This window comes from Girardinichthys multiradiatus, chromosome 11 (assembly GCF_021462225.1).
Source record: "Girardinichthys multiradiatus isolate DD_20200921_A chromosome 11, DD_fGirMul_XY1, whole genome shotgun sequence".
In the NCBI taxonomy this organism is placed as follows: domain Eukaryota; kingdom Metazoa; phylum Chordata; class Actinopteri; order Cyprinodontiformes; family Goodeidae; genus Girardinichthys; species Girardinichthys multiradiatus.
This window is the reverse complement of record NC_061804.1, coordinates 31,137,403-31,156,608: the sequence shown is the minus strand read 5'-3', so window position 1 is coordinate 31,156,608 and position 19,206 is coordinate 31,137,403. Positions and strand designations below refer to the sequence as shown.

The 19,206-nt window shown below is 42.4% G+C and overlaps 1 protein-coding gene across 1 annotated transcript in view; it reads left to right on the top strand.

The window, feature by feature from the left end:
- LOC124876269 (roundabout homolog 1-like) overlaps positions 1-19,206 on the top strand; it is a 155,399-nt gene that overhangs the window by 113,665 nt on the left and 22,528 nt on the right. Inside the window, exons 4-7 of the mRNA XM_047378911.1 lie at positions 13,261-13,381; positions 17,282-17,420; positions 17,507-17,634; positions 18,987-18,995. Of these exons, the coding sequence (XP_047234867.1) occupies positions 13,261-13,381; positions 17,282-17,420; positions 17,507-17,634; positions 18,987-18,995 (397 nt within the window). The remainder of the gene's footprint in view (positions 1-13,260; positions 13,382-17,281; positions 17,421-17,506; positions 17,635-18,986; positions 18,996-19,206) is intronic.

Sequence of the window (19,206 nt, the reverse complement as noted above, 5' to 3'; positions counted from 1 at the left end):
CTGGGGGACTGTGATGGACAGAGCAGCTACCTCTGATTTAAGAAGAGGACCAGATCAGAGCTGGTGGGGGAAGGCTTCACAGAGGGAAATACAAAGGCTGCCTTTTGCTTTGTACTCTCCACGTGCCTGACTCTGTCCTCCCTAATAATCTTTTTCTGTTTGGAAATTGGTCTTTGCAAGTAGTGCTCACTCAAAGACATTTTGGACTGCATGGAAACCAAGGGAGTGCACCACAAAAATTCATGGTTGCTTTCAATGTTATCCGGGGCTTTCACTTAATAATGTGAGTCTGAAGATAAAATTAGGATACACAATAGAATTAAGAATTTTAAACACATATGGTGTTAGCTAATGTTTTTTGGGAATACTATGTTTTATTGATTTGTGCAAAAATAGATTCAAGCACAGTGGCTTTCCAAAGTCCATTCAAGATTATAACAAAGTAATCACATTAAAATATATTGTTTCAGTTTCAGAAACATAATTTACGTCTCTGTGACAAAAAGGGAATTCTTTGCAATGGAAAACTAGAAGCCATTAATAATGCAATAATGCAGCTGCAATTGCAGCAAACATTGCAGGGCAGAGGTGAAAATAGAAAGCAACATTAGTAAGATCAACATGATGAAATAGTAATAATTTGTAGTAATAATTTTCCGGAAAAATACTCAGTTGGCAATCCTAGAAAGCTCGGTCTTGGGTTTTCACTATCATGGACTTGGAAGGAAAATGCTACATGGTTTTTAACATTTGTTTTCTCAAAATAAAGTCTGACAAGTGTGACATGGCATGTGTATTCAGCCGCCAAGAATCAGTGCTTTGCAGAACTATTCTTTGTTGCAATTACAGCTGCAAAGCTTTTGGGATATGTCTGTAACTAATTGCCACAATTGTTCTAACTCAGTCTGATTAGATGAACAAGTAGACAGTTTTAAAATTTTGTGAATAGAGAGAAACACGCACCCTTGATTGTTACACCATTTTATTGAAAAAATGTTTTTAGTGGCCCATCTCTAAACCTGAAACTTGTTATCTCTGTGGAGTGTAGATTAAATGGGTGTCTCTTGGGTGTATCTTTTGTTATTTAAAACTTTGACCTACTGAAGATCCAGGAAGAATTGAAAACATGGTCAGCAAATTACTGTTAAGATCAGAAAGCATTTGCAGCCCTACACCTTCATCTGTCCCAGCTGAATAAATACAGGGGTTGGACAATGAAACGGAAACACCTGGTTTTAGACCACAATAATTTATTAGTATGGTGTAGGGCCTCCTTTTGCGGCCAATACAGCATCAATTCGTCTTGGGAATGACATATACAAGTCCTGCACAGTGGTCAGAGGGATTTTAAGCCATTCTCCTTGCAGGATAGTGGCCAGGTCACTATGTGATACTGCTGGAGGAAAACGTTTCCTGATTTGCTCCTCCAAAACACCCAAAAGTGGCTCAATGATATTTAGATCTGGTGACTGTGCAGGCCATGGGAGATGTTCAACTTCACTTTCATGTTCATCAAACCAATCTTTCACCAGTCTTGCTGTGTGTATTGGTGCACCGCCTTCAGGATACAATGTTTGAACCATTGGATGCACAAGGTCCTCAAGAATGGTTCGGTAGTCCTTGGCAGTGACGCACCCATCTAGTATTGGGCCTACGGAATGCCATGATATGGCAGCCCAAACCATCACTGATCCACCCCCATGCTTCACTCTGGGCATGCAATAGTCTAGGTGGTATGCTTCTTTGGGGCTTCTCCACACTGTAACTCTCTCGGATGTGGGGAAAACAGTAAAGGTGGACTCATCAGAGAACAATACATGTCTCACATTGTCCACATCCCAAGATTTGCGTTCCTTGACCCATTGAAACCGACGTTTGGCATTGGCATGAGTGACCAAAGGTTTGGCTATAGCAGCCCGATGGACAGTTCTGGTGGAAACAGGAGAGTTGAGGTGCACATTTAATTCTGCCGTGATTTGGGCAGCCATGGTTTTATGTTTTTTGGATACAATCCGGGTTGGCACCCGAACATCCCTTTCAGACAGCTTCCTCTTGCATCCACAGTTAATCTTGTTGGATGTGGTTCGTCCTTCTTGGTGGTATGCTGACATTACCCTGGATACCGTGGCTCTTGATACATCACAAAGACTTGCTGTCTTGGTCACAGATGCGCCAGCAAGACGTGCACCAACAATTTGTCCTCTTTTGAACTCTGGTATGTCACCCATAATGTTGTGTGCATTAGAGGGTGACACGGGAATGGATTTTCTCTCCTGTCCCATCCCGCTCCCACAGAAAAATGTCTTGTCCCATCCCAATCCCAGGCCAGCATAATGAAAAAAATCCTGTCCCGTCCCACTCCTGGTAAATTGACTCCCACTCCCATCCCGCTCCCATTCAGAATGACTCCCACTCCTGTGCCACTCCCGTTTTTGTTTTTTTCATTTAGTCTTTTGGCAATTTCTTTCTTTGAAGGACCAGTTAGGTCCCTGTTTTTAGCTGTAGTAAAGGCCAGTTAAAGTAAAAAGAATAATAATGAAGAAATAATAAAATACCAAACAAGGAAACAGACCATGCCTATCTTAGCTGAATAAACAAAATGTACATAGTTGTATTTTACTTATTTATTAAGTGATTGTTTCCTTTGAACAATGACATCACTTTTATGTTTCAAGTTGCTGGAACGAAAGAAAAATGCACCTAGTAAGAGAACTGTACTTGTTGAACAAAAGGGCAAAAAGGTATTACCTTCACAATTAAGAAACTGTACCTCAATGGTTCACAGCCCTGGTCCTCAGGGACCCCTTCCCTGCAAGTTTAAGATGTGTGTCTGCTCCAGAACACCTTATTTAAATTCTGACTTGACCTCCTATACAGGCATCAAGAATGGAGGGTCAAACTGGACAAAATTAGTACAATAAAATCATCATTAAATAAATAAATGTTGTGAACGTCCCATAAGCGAAGTAAATGTAACATGAAAGAAATGTAACATTAAATGTGCCATTAAATTAAAGGTACCATTTATTTATTTAATACATCATTAGAAACAATAAATGTACCATTATGTCATGAAATGGAATATTATGCAATTAAATGTGCCACTGAATAATTAAGTATAATTTTAAAGACGACATGACATAATTAGTGGTACACTTAATATTTAATGATGTATTAAATAAATTGTACATTTAATGGTACATTCAATTTTTTTCTATTTCACAACATATTTATTTAATATCTTCCCTTGATGAAGCCTTTCTATACGGAGTCTGCGAGGGGACATGGGGGAATTTTTCTCTTTTTACGTTCTCACACAATAGTCTTTGCGTTATTTCACAATACTTTGTGGGATAGTTTCCAAACCAGATAACTGCAAAAATGAAACAAACACTACACCCGTTTTGAGATTTATTGAGTTTTATTTTGAAATCAGCCTTAAATAAAATTATCTTCAAATCAGACTAAAAGACAGTTTCCACAAGCTGTCAAACAAACTACTGAACAATAAAACTGCACGAAACCACATCTGTGACACTTTGTTTGCTTAGTACTGCTGCATGATGTGTACTTTTTTTTGTATGCCATTAGTGTTTTTGTTTTTATCGTGATTTGAACGGTTCTTCTTATCCTAAGCATTTAATCGCATTGTTTACTGTGTGTTAACCTGCATATGACAAATAAACCATACCAATCACATATCAGTGTTTGTTTTATGAGCAGTTTGTCATCTGTGCTGCTGTTCCAAAATGCTGAACGCAAAAGTATTGCGTGGGGATGCAAAATAAATACATTTCCCCATGTCCCCTCACGGGCTTCCGTACCTTACTTCTTAAATCTTTAGCGCACATGCAGCAATTTTGTTGGTCAGATGAGACTTGACACATGTTGGTTTGATGAATGAAGAGATGCAGGACTGATTTAATCCAGAATCTGTTTTACAAGTGTCCCTTAATCACTGGTGAACTTGATTACGACTAAACCCGTTTTACAAGCAGCAGACTGCGTGTTAACGCCGCTACATTCAACTCTCTTGAAGTTTGGTGATAACTACACAATGGCGGCATCAATTCAAGTTTTTTTTTCTTAAAGTTTATAACAAAGTCTCTATTTTACATTTCCAAAGACAATTGATCCTAGTTTATTTTCCCTCCTATTGGTTAGCTCCCGCTCCCGTCTGCTCCCGTTAATTTTTTATCCTGTACCGTCCCAATCACGTGATCTTTACTGATGCTGTCTCCCGTCCCGCGGGATTCCCGTGGGAATCCCGTGACCCGTGGGACTCCCGAAGAAATGTCAGCCTCTAGTGTGCATTTCAATATTTTGAGCAAAATTGTGCTCTTACCCGGCTAATTGAACCTTCACACTCTGCTCTTACTGGTGCAATGTGCAATCAATGAAGACTGGCTACCAGGCTGGTCCAATTTAGCATTGAAACCTCCCACACTAAAATGACAGGTGTTTCAGTTTCATTGTCCAACCCCTGTATATTCCCTCAGCATGATGCTATAACCAGCATGGTTCAACCATCTGCATTTTTTAAAAAATAATTGAAAACTATTATCTTCTATTTTAGTTATATGCTTCTGTGTGTTGTTGTGCAACAATAGGTTTGGTTTGGCTATGAATAACTATTAATAAGTGATAAAAGCAATAACAATGTTAGTAATTTAGATCAAAATTCAGGGGAACCACCTGAATATCAGGAATTAATAGCCAAACCGCTCTCAGTCTCTGTCAGTTATTGTTTTATGAATACCTGCCTGGTGAGCTGTTGTTTTATAGAACAATAGCTGGAGTGAATTCATGCACTGGTCCTCTCAAACTGCAAGCCTTGCACACATATACAGAAAAAACACAAACAACTTCTCTCCAAAATAAGAATTTATTAACAAAATAATTCATCGTAAAGTTAAAATACTTTAGTTTAACTCTTTATCTTGGCATTCAACGAAACTACCCTGCCACATGATTTTTGTGCACTCTGAAGTAAAGTTACCTACTGACACAAAAAAGTCCCTGTCCCTCAAGCAGGATTTAAACCAGTTGAGTGCTGTACCAGAAACGCCGACCCAGTTTTCCAGGCGCTCCAATAAAATGGAGTGATCAACAGTGTCGAATGCTGCACTAAGGTCCAATAATACCAGCACTGTGGTTCTTCCACAGTCTGCATTTATACGGATGTCATTGAACACCTTGACAAGAGCAGTCTCTGTACTGTGGTAAGCACGGAAGCCTGATTAGAAGACGTCAAAGCGGTTGGTCGTTGTTAGGAAATTGTTTAACTGTTGAGGTTTGATATAGGCCTGTAGTTCTGTAGTAGCAGCTTGTCCAAATTGCTCTTTTTCAATAGAGGTTTGATAATTGCTGTTTTCAGGGCCTGGGGGAAAACACCTGACAAAAGGGATGTGTTTATTATTTGAGTTAAATCAGACATTATGACAGACAAAGTTTCTTAATTGAAGCAGATGGTAAAAGATCGAGACTGCAGGAAGAAGAGCCTAGTTGCTTTATGATTTCTTCTAAGATTTTGTAGTTTATTTGGTGAAATTGGGAAATTTTGTCAAAATCAGTTCTAGTTGGAGACAACATTGGCAGTGAAGTTGTTGTGGATGTGATGACTGCCTCTCTGATCTTTTGGGTTTTTTCAGTAAAAAATTTAGCAAACACTCAAATAACACACCCTATATCTGAATGAATGAAATATTCCCATTGGATACTTTGTTCTGTACAAAGTTGAATGTGCTGACAACAAAATCACACAAAAATTGTTCGTTCGTTCGTTCGTTCGTTCGTTCGTTCGTTCGTCGTCTTCCGCTTATCCAGGACCGGGTCGCGGGGGCAGCAGACTCAGCAGAGACGCCCAGACGTCCCTCTCTCCAGACACCTCCTCCTGCTCCTCCAGGTGGAGCCCAAGGCGTTCCCAGTCCAGCCGAGAGACATAGTCCCTCCAGCGTGTCCTGGGCCGTCCCCTGGGCCTCCTCCCGGTGGGACGTGCCTGGAACACCTCCCGAGGAAGGCGTCCAGGAGCCATCCGGTATAGATGCCCGAGCCACCTCAACTGGCTCCTCTCAATGTGGAGGAGCAGCGGCTCTACTCCGAGCTCCTCCCGGATGGCCGAGCTCCTCACCCTATCTCTAAGGGAGTGCCCGGCCACCCTACGGAGGAAGCTCATTTCAGCCGCTTTTATCCGTGATCTCGTTCTTTCGGTCATGACCCAAAGTTCATGGCCATAGGTGAGGGTAGGAACGTAGACCGACCAGTAAATTGAGGGCTTTGCTTTTCGGCTAAGCTCTCTCTTCACCACAATGGACCGGCACAGCGCCCCCATTACTGTGGCAGCTGCACCGATCCGTCTGTCAATCTCCCGCTCCATTCTTCCCTCACTCGTGAACAAGACCCCGAGATACTTAAACTCCTCAACTTGAGGCAGGAACTCCCCTCCAACCTGAAGAGGACAAGCCACCCTTTTCCGGTCGAGTACCATGGCCTCGGACTTGGAGGAGCTGATCCTCATCCCAGCCGCTTCACACTCGGCTGCGAACCGCCACAGCGCATGCTGTAGGTCTTGGCTAGAGGGGGCCAGCAGGACCACGTCATCCGCAAAAAGAAGAGACGAAATCCACTGGTCCCCAAACCAGACCCCCTCCGGCCCTTGGCTGCATCTAGAAATCCTGTCCATAAAAGTTATGAACAGGACCGGCGACAAAGGGCAGCCCTGCCGGAGTCCAACATGCACTGGGAACAGGTCCGACTTAGTGGCGGCAATGCGGACCAAACTCCTGCTCCGCTCGTACAGGGACCGGATGGCCCCTAATAAAGGGTCCCCGATTCCATACTCCTGGAGCACCCCCCACAGGGCATCACGAGGGACACAGTCGAATGCCTTCTCCAGGTCCACAAAACACATGTGAACCGGTTGGGCAAACTCCCATGAACCCTCGAGCACCCTGTAGAGGGTATAGAGCTGGTCCAGTGTTCCACGGCTGGGACGAAAACCACACTGTTCCTCCTGAAGCCGAGGTTCGACTATCGGTCGGACTCTCCTCTCCAATACCCTGGCGTAGGCCTTACCAGGGAGGCTGAGGAGTGTGATCCCCCTGTAGTTGGAACACACCCTCCGGTCCCCCTTCTTATAAAGGGGGACCACCACCCCAGTCTGCCAGGCCAGAGGCACTGTCCCCGACCGCCACGCAATGTTGAAGAGGCGTGTCAACCATGACAGCCCTACAACATCCAGACACTTGAGGTACTCAGGGCGGATCTCATCCACCCCCGAAGCCTTGCCACCGCGGAGCTTTTTAACCACCTCGGTGATTTCAGCCTGGGTGATGAAAGAGTCCAACCCCGAGTCCCCAGCCTCTGTTTCCACCACGGAATGCGTGATGGCAGGATTGAGGAGATCCTCGAAGTACTCCTTCCACTGCCCGATAATGTCCTCAGTCGAGGTCAGCAGTCTCCCGCCCCCACTATAAACAGTGTTGGCAAAGCACTGCTTCCCCCTCCTGAGGCGCCGGACGGTTTGCCAGAATCGCTTCGAGGCCAACCGGTAGTCCTTCTCCATGGCCTCACCGAACTCTTCCCAGGCCCGAGTTTTTGCCTCTGCCACAGCCCGGGCCGCAGCACGCTTGGCCTCACGGTACCCGTCAGCCGCCTCAGGAGTCCCACAAGCCAACCACAGCCGATAGGACTCCTTCTTCAGCTTAACAGCATCCCTTACTGCCGGTGTCCACCACCGGGTTCTGGGATTGCCGCCACGACAGGCACCGCAGACCTTACGGCCACAGCTATGGGCAGCAGCATCGACAATAGATGCAGAGAACATGGTCCACTCGGACTCTATGTCTCCAACATCCCCCGGGATCTGGTCGAAGCTCTCCCGGAGGTGGGAGTTGAATACATCCCTGGCCAGGCGTTCCCAGCAGACCCTCACTATGCGCTTGGGCCTGCCGAGTCTGTCCGGCTTTCTCCTCCTCCAACGGATCCAACTCACCACCAGGTGATGATCAGTGGACAGCTCAGCCCCTCTCTTCACCCGAGTGTCCAAAACATGCGGCCGAAGGTCTGATGATACGACAACAAAGTCGATCATCGACCTCCTGCCTAGGGTGTGTATGTTTGAACATGGTGTTCGTTATGGACAATCCGTGACTAGCACAGAAGTCCAATAACAAAACACCACTCGGATTCAGATAGCGGAGGCCATTCCTCCCGATCACGCCTCTCCAGGTGTCACTGTCGTTCCCTCGTTGAAGTCCCCCAGCAGAATAATGGAGTCCCCGGGAGGGGCACTATCCAGCACCCCCGACAGGGACGCCAAGAAGGCAGGGTACTCTGCACTACCACTCGGCCCGTAGGCTGAAATGATAGTCAGAGACCTCTCCCCAACCCGAAGGCGCAGGGATACAACCCTCTCATCCACTGGGGTAAACCCCAACACGAGACGGCTGAGCTGGGGGGCAACAAGCAAACCCACACCAGCCCTCCGCCTCTCCCCGTGGGCCACTCCAGAGTAGAAGAGAGTCCAACCCCTCTCAAGGAGATGGGTTCCAGAGCCCACGCTGTGCGTGGAGGCGAGCCCGACTATTTCTAGTCGATATCTCTCGACCTCCCGCACAAGCTCAGGCTCCTTCCCCCCCAGCGAGGTGACATTCCACGTCCCTAGAGCCAGCCTAAGCATCCGGGGATCGGGCCGTTGAGGTCTCCACCTTCGTCCGCCACCCAATCCTCTTTGCACCGGTCCCTCACGGTTCCCCCTGCAGGTGGTGGGCCCACTGGGGGATGGCCTCGCGTCTCTCGTTCGGGCTTGGCCCGGCCGGGTCCCGCGAGGAGCTACCCGGCCACCAGGCGCTCTCCGACGAGTCCCGACCCCAGGCCTGGCTCCAGGGTGGGACCCCGGCTCCGCCGTACCGGGCGACGTCACTTGCCTCGATATTGTGTTCTTCATGAGGGGTTCTTGAACCATTCTTTGTCTGACCCATCACCTAGAACCTGTTTGCCATGGGAGACCCTACCAGGGGCATTTAGGCCCCAGACAACATAGCCTCTAGGATCATTTGAGCACTCAAACCCCTCCACCACGTTAAGGTGACGGTTCAAGGAGGGGCACACAAAAATCATCAATGGAAATCAAATTTATTAACCAATGGAAGCCTGGATTTGGAGTCAGACACAAAATTAAAGTGGAAAAACACACTAGAGGCTGATCCAACTTTGATGTAATGTCCTTAAAACAAGTCAAAATGAGGCTCAGTATTGTGTGTGACCTCCATGTGCCTATATGACTTCCCTACAACGCCTTGGTATGCTTCTGATGAGACGGCGGATGGTCTCTTGAGGGATCTCCTCCCAGACCTGGACTAAAGCATCCGGCAACTCCTGGACAGTCTGTGGTGCAACGTGACATTGGTGGATGGCGCGAGACATGATGTCCCAGATGGGCTCAATTCAATGTCTTCATCTTGCAGGAACTGCTGACACACTCCAGCCACATGAGGTCTGGCATTGTCCTGCATTAGGAGGAACCCAGAGCCAACCGCATCAGCATATGGTCTCACAAGGGGTCTAAGGATCTCCAAAGAAATGTCACCCCACACCATTACTGACCCACTGCCAATCTGGTCATGCTGAAGGATGACCTTGCAGGCAGCAGATCACTCTCCATGGTGTCCCCAGACTCTGTAACATCTGTCACATGTGCTCAGTGTGAACCTGCTTTTATCTGTGAAGAGCACAGGGCGCCAGTGGCGAATTTGCCAATCCTGGTGTTCTCTGGCAAATGCCAAGCGTCCTGCACGGTGTTGATCTGTGAGCACAACTCCCATTTGTGGACATCGGGCCCTCATACCATCCTCATGGAGTCGGTTTCTAACCGTTTGTGCAGACACATGCACATTTGTGGCCTGCCGGAGGTCATTTTGCAGGGCTCTGGTAGTGCTCCTCCTGTTCCGTAACGGTCCTGCTGCTTGGTTGTTGCCCTCCTACAGCCTCCTTCACGTCTCCTGGTGTACTGGTCTGTCTCCTGGTAGCGCCTCCAGGCTCTGGACACTACACTGACAGACACAGCAAACTTTCTTGCCACAGCTTGCATTGATGTACCATCCTGGATGAGCTGCACTACCTGAGCCACTTGTGTGGGTTGTAGAGTCCATCTCATGCTACCACGAATGTGAAAGCACCACCAACATTCAAAAGTGACCAAAACATCAGCCAGAAAGCATAGGTACTGAGAAGTGGTTTGTGGTCCCCACCTGCAGAACCACTCCTTTATTGAGTGTGTCTTGCTAATTGCCAAAGTTTTCCCCCTGTTGTCTATTCAATTTGCACAACAGCATGTGAAATTGATCGTTAATCGGTGTTGCTTCCTAAGTGGACAGTTTGATTTCACAGAAGTTTGATTTACTTGGGGTTATAATGTGTTGTTTAAGTGTTCCCTTTATTTTTTTGAACAGTGTACTAAGTACAAATGCAAAGGTGAGAAAAACTAACAAACTATGAAAAAGGGAACAAAAGAATAAACCTAGCCAATAAAATGACATAGGTAAGTTTGAATATGTCTGTTTCAGAACCAATGTTTGGAGGTCACTTTAGTTTTAAAACTAATTAACAACAGTTGCTAGGTGTTCAAACCACCAGTGCACAAAGAAAATCAGAAGAGATAAAATATTATTTTAATGAAATAATATTTTAAAAGCATTATTTGCAGAATTAGCAATTAATAACTTTGGATAATTGATTGTTTATGTTAACTATCCATCATAGTGCATGATTTTTTTAATGGAGTAATAGACTACTAACATGGCAGGTTAAAGTGGAGTTAGACTCACAATTTGCCCTCTTTGGTGTAGAACTTTGCATGTTTGATTAGGTGAAGATTGTTGAATCAGAATACCGAGGTGGATCAGGCTGTTGATTTAATAAAGATACATGTGGATAAAGAGAAATCGTTTGTGTTTATTTTGTGCAAGAGTGATTTGTCAGACAAAATAAGGTTAAAGTTCCCCACGTTTCGGTAATAGTAATTTTAATAGTTATCAATTATTACTGAGTATTTAACGGTTGTAATTATCAAAGGCGTTGAACCACAATTACAACACCAGAAGACATATCTGGTTTCGATTCATAAATGAGGATTTTTGGTTAAGAAATACATTTTCTCAAATTATGATTTTTTTATTATAATTATTGATAAATATTAATTAATCAATAATCATAATCCCAACACTAGCGCATACAGAATGAACTGTGTTTTACATACAGCTGAACTAACATTTGCTACCGTCTTTGCAGAGGAGCTTTAGCTTTAAGCATTAAGCATTTAACAGAGACATTATTCAACTTGTTGTTAGGACTTTGTTGACCTATTTTATGCATTTTATTGAGAAAAGATTGGAAACCACATGTAACAAGGAGCAGGCTTATATTGCCTTACCATCAGTGTTGTGTTTAAACCACTCATTGAAATAAAGTTTGTCTTAACTTTAAAAAACACAACTCAAAACAAATGTATAGCATCAACACTAGATAACCTGCTAGCATTCAAACAGTTTAGCACAACACACAAACAAACAACAATGAATGAGCAAAAGTTTAAATTGTTTTATCCAAAACCATTTGTCTCTGCCCAGACACAACCTCTTACATAAAGTGTTTTGATGAACAAGAGGACAGGAGGTCTCAGAGCCAGTGAGTTGTGTGGAGACTGCTCTTAGTAGCAGCTGGGAGGGGGAGCGTCAGCCTGGAAATGCACACGCAGCTGTGACTCCTCCTTCCTGGGGACTGTGCAGGACGATGAGTTAAGACTGTGCATAGTGGGATTCAAAGTTTTAATCACTTTTTTGTGCTGTGTCTGCAGTCAGTGGTTTTTCACCATGTATTTGTTTTCTGCATTTACTTTATGTGTTAAAATAAGTGTTACATTTTGATCATTTTGCAAGGTTCTTAATTAGAGTCCAAATGTCCAACACCATGTCATTGAATAGGGAGAAGAATGGCTGCTGAATCTACAGATCATTAACCTTGAGCTCTTTGTGTTTTCTAGAGATAGGCATTGAAAAAAGACTAGTCACAGAATAGCTTGGTAATTTCCCATTTTAAAACTATATTGTTTCTGACATACTTTCAAAGTAAGCTTCATTTAAGCCACTCTTGGTTGGTATTTGCTTGCAGGACTGCATGTACTGTCTTCATTGTAAGGTTAGCCAAAAGGAAGAGGCTGACCAATAAATGAGAGGCTCTTAGTTTCATCCCTGCAGCAGCAATTTAATGGCGTATTCTCTCTACTAGGTGGTGGGTTTAAAGCATGCACCAGGCCAGGTTCCATGTAGCGCATAGCGCTTGAATTTTCGATGTGACCCTGCAAGCCTCCTTGGCCTCCCTGACATCGTGCTAACAAATGGCAAAGCTACTTTGTGCTGTGTGCCTTTCTACAAGGCAAACATGAATAGTTTGATTCCAAAAGTAAGTGTAGGTGGGGAAGAAGCAGTCTTAAAAGCATAATAACCAGACTCAAAGTTTAATTGAAGCTGATTCATTGGAAAAGGTTTCAGAAGACTGGATGGAAAAAGTAGATCTTGCCTTTGTTTCGAGGTCTTGAGATCAGTGTGTTTCCCATTTACAGTATCTACTCAATGCTCCTGTTTATCACCTCTAACACTGGCTAGCTGCTGACTATCAGTGCAGCAGCTCTTTTTTCAAAACACCATAAGACATTTGTCAGAGTACATTGAAAATGGCTCAAAACAGCATGGCAGAGAGCACAAATCTTCAGCCTCTTTTACGTGTAAGGAAAAGGATTGTGTGTATGTGCACAGATATGCAAAAAGAAAGGGTAAAAAGTTTGGGAAAGGCAAAGCAGGCTGACAGAACATCTAAGGAACATCTCTACAAAGAGGCCCTGTCTTTGTTCCCAGGGTTCTTGTGCAGTGCTGGGTATGAATTATGTAATTTTATAATAGGTGACCTTCCATGGAGCTTGAAAGGTAGTGCAGATTTTCTTTCTGCTGCCATCCTATCAAGAGCATAAAAAGAGTTCCAAAGAGAAGATGGCCAAAGATGAGTCTGTATGCTGGTGCCATCTTACATTAAAGTAAACATGGAATCACAATGAGAATTCGAGCTTCTGCAGAACGTTGCATAAAATTTTATTTGCAGACAAATTCTTACATGCATTATAAACATGGTGCAAAACCAACACTGTACACACTCAGATGATACGCAAATACAACTGTGCAAACATTGTTTTCTGCTTCTCTCTTCTAGATCCGGAGCGGCAAGCTTATGATCACCAACACCAGGAAGAGCGACGTGGGAAAGTACATTTGCGTTGCCACTAACATGGTGGGGGAGAGGGAGAGTGAGATTGCAGTCCTCACGGTGCTGGGTAATGTTTGCCCCTTTGTTATTCCATTATAGAATGTTTTAACAGCTTTACTTAGTCTGATTCCCCTCACAGCTCGTATGGTTTGATTTGCCAGACCACTTTATATAAAACTGTTGTCACTAGGGGATAGTAATAACCTGTTAATTATGTTGATTATGCTGCACCACCATCACAGTCTGGCACCTTTGGAGAGGTTTTCCCACAAAACAAGTGCTGAACGTCTGCTGCCACTGTATCTAATGTTACAACCTTTCAGCATTAGAGCTCCCCATGGAGCTGTGCTTCTGACACTCTCTACATGCTCTAATGCCTAAATACACCCTCCATTCTCAGTCTCTCAACCACATATTTTACTAACACTTTCCATCTCAGAAGAGCTCTTATCAGCACCAAATGGTTAGATGACCTTTGCTTGGGCTTGCACGTGTAACACTGTAGTGACTGTAGTGCTGCAGACTAGAGCCCCTTATGCTGTAAAAGTAATCCTGCAAAACAAATGTAGGGAAGCATATACATGCTGTACACTCAACAGTAATATATAGTGATATAATATATACAGTGATAAAATATAAATGTTACTTTTTTCAACTTAATTACATTCACCTTTTGTCATGGTGATCAGTTTATTCTTTTGTAATTCAAAGATCAGCTCAAACACACAAATAAAAGTTCTGACAAATGTGACATTAGTCATTTGTAGACCAACATTTGTGACAATCAGCAGTCCTTGTTCCTTGGTCTTCAAGTACTCCTTGCAAAGCCTTAGGTGCATTTTAAGCTCATTATCTTTCCTTTCTTTGGATCCTTCTCTGCATTGATCCAAACCAGGGGGTTGCATCATGTCAAAAATAATGAAAGGCCATCTCTGCTTGATCTAGGTAGAGTACATTCTGGGCAAGGTTTTCACCTCTAAAGAGCAGCCAGGCTTGAAAGTTCTCACCATGCTTCCCTGTGGGCATAATGCTCTGCAGAACAATTCCTCTTTCAGTTCATGTTCTCAAATACAACCTTTTTTCCTTGCAACAAATCTGCAGCTTCCATCTAGAGGTGTTGTGATCCAGGTTATTTGTTTCTGATCAGATGCAAGTGTATGAGTTTAAATATCAGCTGATTTAAATACATGGTACAAGCTTTTTTAAGCTAATATTAATGAGCAAGACATACACTGTCAACTTTGCTGCTTAATGTTTCTATGCCCAGTTATATTCATAACATTGACAGTTACTTGATAAATATCAGAATGATTCCTTCATGCTTGCAAAGAGTGAGGAGCCCAGGGCAGAACTAATGGTCTTCAAAACTGGGTGTAGTTTTTAAAAAAAGCTGCTGCTGCTTGCAGTTCCAAAGATTTTGGGAGGAAGTGAAAGTTATTACATTTAGTGACATAATTACTTGTTAGGTGTCATTTAACAAGCCATTAACAATCATTTATTTTTCATGAGCAGAGTATCTACTGTAAGTATGTAGAAGACAGATAGAAGTAACACCAAAAAGTTCCTTAAACGAGGAGACTCATATAATAAAACACGTTTAACAACTTATATTAGCCATTAATGTGGTTAGCATGGTTAGCACAGTTGGCACATCTAACCCTGTTAGCATTGTTAAGCTTATAATAGTAGTGCTTTGCATAAGGTGGTTGCAATTATACCACAAAATGTACCCCCAGACATCATTTTCAGGTAGTTTAGAGACGAAGACAGGAAGTTAGTTGATGATTACTGCAACCACTTATTTTTGAGACCATAATCATTCCTACTCTTCTGGCAGACTTCCAACAGGCTGCCAATATTTCTAAATCTTATACATTAGATGGCAAATAAAGTTTTAAACCTCAAAAGAATACAAAAAAGAATTTTTCTGCAGTCCACTTAGCATTCTTGTTGCTGCTGAAAGTCCATGTTGCTCCTCAACATACCATGTCACTGCATAGTCCCCCTTCATATTTTATTGCAGTTAAAACCCAACATAACAGTACTCTAAATGTTTGCAATAAATGCATAATAACCCATAATCACTGTCTGTTACATTTATTCTCTTAGCAGTCATAGATTTGCAAAGATGTCTACACTGAGCAAGCAAACTGCTTATTGTGGTGAAGGCTGTCTGTTGACAGCAGGTTTCAGCAATTCTGACAAATACATCTATTGATATTAATGAAATGTCTGTTTATTTGCAATTTATGGTGTTTATTCTTGTGTATTTTATTATCTAAGGTGCAACAAATTTTAGTTGTAAGCTTTAAACTCCACATTAAATCATTGGAGGCCATTGGAGCACAATGAACTCATAGCCACTTATATGAAACCAGTTCAAGATGGTTTGAGCTTTGTGACTTGGTGGTAATTTTTCCTGTTTGAAGTAGCCACCAGAAAATGTGATTAGTAAGGGATATATATGGTCAGCAGCTATACTCAGGTAAGCTGTAATGTAAAAAGTGTGTCAAGAAAATATCCTCCACACTCTTACACCAGCAGCATGCACCTGAACTGCTCATTCAAGCCAGAACAGAGCCGTGCTTTCATGTTGTTTATGGCAGAGTTGAAATTGAGACTCATCTGACCAGACATTTTACCAGTGTGTTGTTGTGAGTTCCCTATTCCTAGCCCCTTACAGCCCAAATCTCTTTAAAATTATATTAAAAATAAATTATTTCATGTTTTTGCTGTCAAGCAGATGTTAAAGCAAGGATTGGTAATTTAAATATAGCTGTCACATTTTGTTTTTGAGGACCCAATTGGAAACAGGATAATGTAAGGTGCATTGTAGATGTTGGTGAAAATTTAATTATGGAAAAAGCAGGAACTTACAATAGACCAGGGCAAGGATGACAGCAGAATCCAGCAGGGAGCTTAAGTACTGTGGAGGTGTGATTAGTGACATGGAAACCAGGTGTTTACAATCAACTGAACAATGGCAGCTGAGTGGGGAACAAGGCTAAGGAGCTTAGGAGACTTGACAAATGACAGAACAGAAACATGGAATAACTAAAGCTACAACTAAACACTGAGAATACAGAACTCAAAAGAAAGCCAACATTAAATCCATTATATCATAACGATAGCAGATATAATAAGCATGAATTAAGTTATCTACCATTCAAATGTGCATAAATGAATCATAATCTAAATGCTTCCAATGATGATGATGGTGTACATCTATCAGCATTACTGGATATTAAGACCCAAATTGATTTGGGACAAATTTGCAACAGTAGTCTGGAAAGGGGTTAACTGACACACTATTGTCTTTCACTGTAGCCCATCCACTTGAATTTCAATGTATTACATGTTCTGACATGGTATTATACTTACCTTGGTTGTAATGAGTGGCTATTTGGACTACGTCTTCCCTAATATTCTCTCGAGCCAATCTTCCCATTCTTGTCTGACTCCTGACAACAAGGTATTTTTCTTGACAGAATCGCATGTTTTCTCTTTTTCTGAACCATTATCAATTAACCCAAAAGATGGTTTTGAATGAAAATCTTATTAGATTAGTCATTTCTAACATATTCAGACCAGCTAATCTGGCACCAATAGCCATGCTATTTAGGAAGTCCCCATTCTACGACATTCAAATGCTCAGTTTGAACTTGCAATGCTAACTTACTTCCATGTGACTGAGAGATTTGCCATTTGTGGTAACAGGTACTGAACAGTATTTTTTGTGCCAAACTAATATTTTTCCCCTTAATTACAGTCTTACTTTTTAAATGTGCAAAATTGTTGCCGTTTTTTCTTAAATTTCTTTGTTGATCAAAATGTAATTTGTTGACCATCTGATGGTGCACACACATTTCCCTGTTCTGATCAGCCTTTTCACCACAGGGACATCAAAGACCATGGCAAGATTTATGATCACAGTGATATATCTGTATCTTCCTGTTATGTCCTTCAGAGCGGCCAACCTTTGTGAAGCGCCCCAGCAATGTGGTGCTATTGGCGGACGAGAGTGTGGAGTTCCACTGCATTGTTCAAGGAGACCCTGTCCCCACCGTCCGCTGGAGGAAAGATGATTCTGACCTACCTAGGGGCAGGTAACTTACAGAGGGACAACACTGTAAATAACATTGCACACGTGGGGCTTGCATACGTCTTATCTCCTAGGTCTTTGTGCCCACAGATTCAAAATCCTGGAGGACCACACTCTGATTGTTCGCCAGGTTGCCTCTTCAGATGAGGGCTCCTATACATGTATGGCAGAAAATATGGTTGGGAAGTCTGAAGCATCTGCCACCCTCACTGTACACGGTCAGTACAATTGTCAGATGCGATATGAGCACCTTCTCTTGAAGAGTTTTTCTTTTTATGTGGTAAATTGGAGTGACTTTCAAGTAGATTCCCCCTCAGAGTTTGTTTTCAGTGTTGTTCCTTAGGGTGATCCTTTTCATAAGACAATACAGACAACTGTAGGTTGTATAACATCTGTGACATTCTTAGCATTTTATTAACAAGCAATCCAAATTGGAGCAGTTTGTTTACAGGGAATTTCCGGCAATGCTAAACTGACCTGAAGAAAAGAGAATAATTTGGTCTGAGCTGGTCTGCCTTATTAACACCCTTAGATATGTAAAGTGAGAAGTAAGACAGCTCGTGGACCTGTTCAATTAAACATATTGCTGTGTTGCTATGGGTGAAATATACCAAGGCCGGTAGGACTTAATTAAAGATAAGGTTGCAGTGGTTGCTTGCTGCGAAGTGGCATGGTTCCACTTACATTTTCTTCCCTTTTTTCAGCAAACCTTTAAAAAGAACAGGCAAGAGAGCTGATTTTCTTTGTGGTGAAGGGAAGAGGTGCAGTCAAGTGACAGATCAGTAGACTCTTAATAATTAATGGGAACAGCAAAGTATCTAAATGTACGGATGTCTCATAATGAAATGGAAAATAAATGTTCTTTTGAAGCTAAGTTATAGCTACAGTCTAAGACCATTTTATAACTTTAAAACAGTTGCAGTAAAATTGATAAATAGTAAGTGACAATCCTTGGCTAAACTAAAGAGTTGAAGTTTCAAATTAGAAATGTTCCTGTCGAGAAGTTAAATATGTCTTTTTGTCTCTGTCCTGACAGAGTCATATGTTAAATTGTACACTCACAGGCCACTTTATTAGATGTGCCTTACTATTACCGATGTGGGCCCTCTTTTACCTGACTTAAATGTCAAAATATTTCTCAGAGATGTTTGTCCATATTGTCATGATGTCATGATTGTCATGATGTCATGATTGTCATGATTCATTATAGTCTAAAGGTTCTCAACGACACTAAAATGTGGTTCTGAGCTACGGTGAAGGAATCAAAAAAATTGGTTTAAACTACAAAAACTGTCAAGGAAAAATGAGGGATGCAAAGTCCAACAATAGTCAATAAAAAGCAGAATTGAAAAGAATGAGAAGATATTTAAAATACCTCAACAACTGGGAAGCCTAAAAATGTGTCAATCTCAAAACGAGCAAGGAAATAGCTTGAATAAGATCCCTCATCCTTTTTTGCAGGGGTGGTTTTTTTTTGTTATTCATTTAAATATGTTGCTGTAAATTCTGCATTCGTTTATTCAACTTGATCACTCATTCCACTGCTCTTTGTGTCTTCTGTCTTTTTTAGTCTACACGGGTAAGTTGTCTTCCATCCCTCATCCACCATCAGACAGCAACAGGAACTCATGAACCTGTCACTGTTATTCCATCCACCATTACAGTATGTAATGCATGTTATGTGTGGGTAAAATAGATTTTGAGCTTTTTTTAATCTTTTAAAATTTTTTTTCCTCTTTAATCATTATGCATACTGGGACATTTTAAAACCATGAAGGATCAAAATGTGT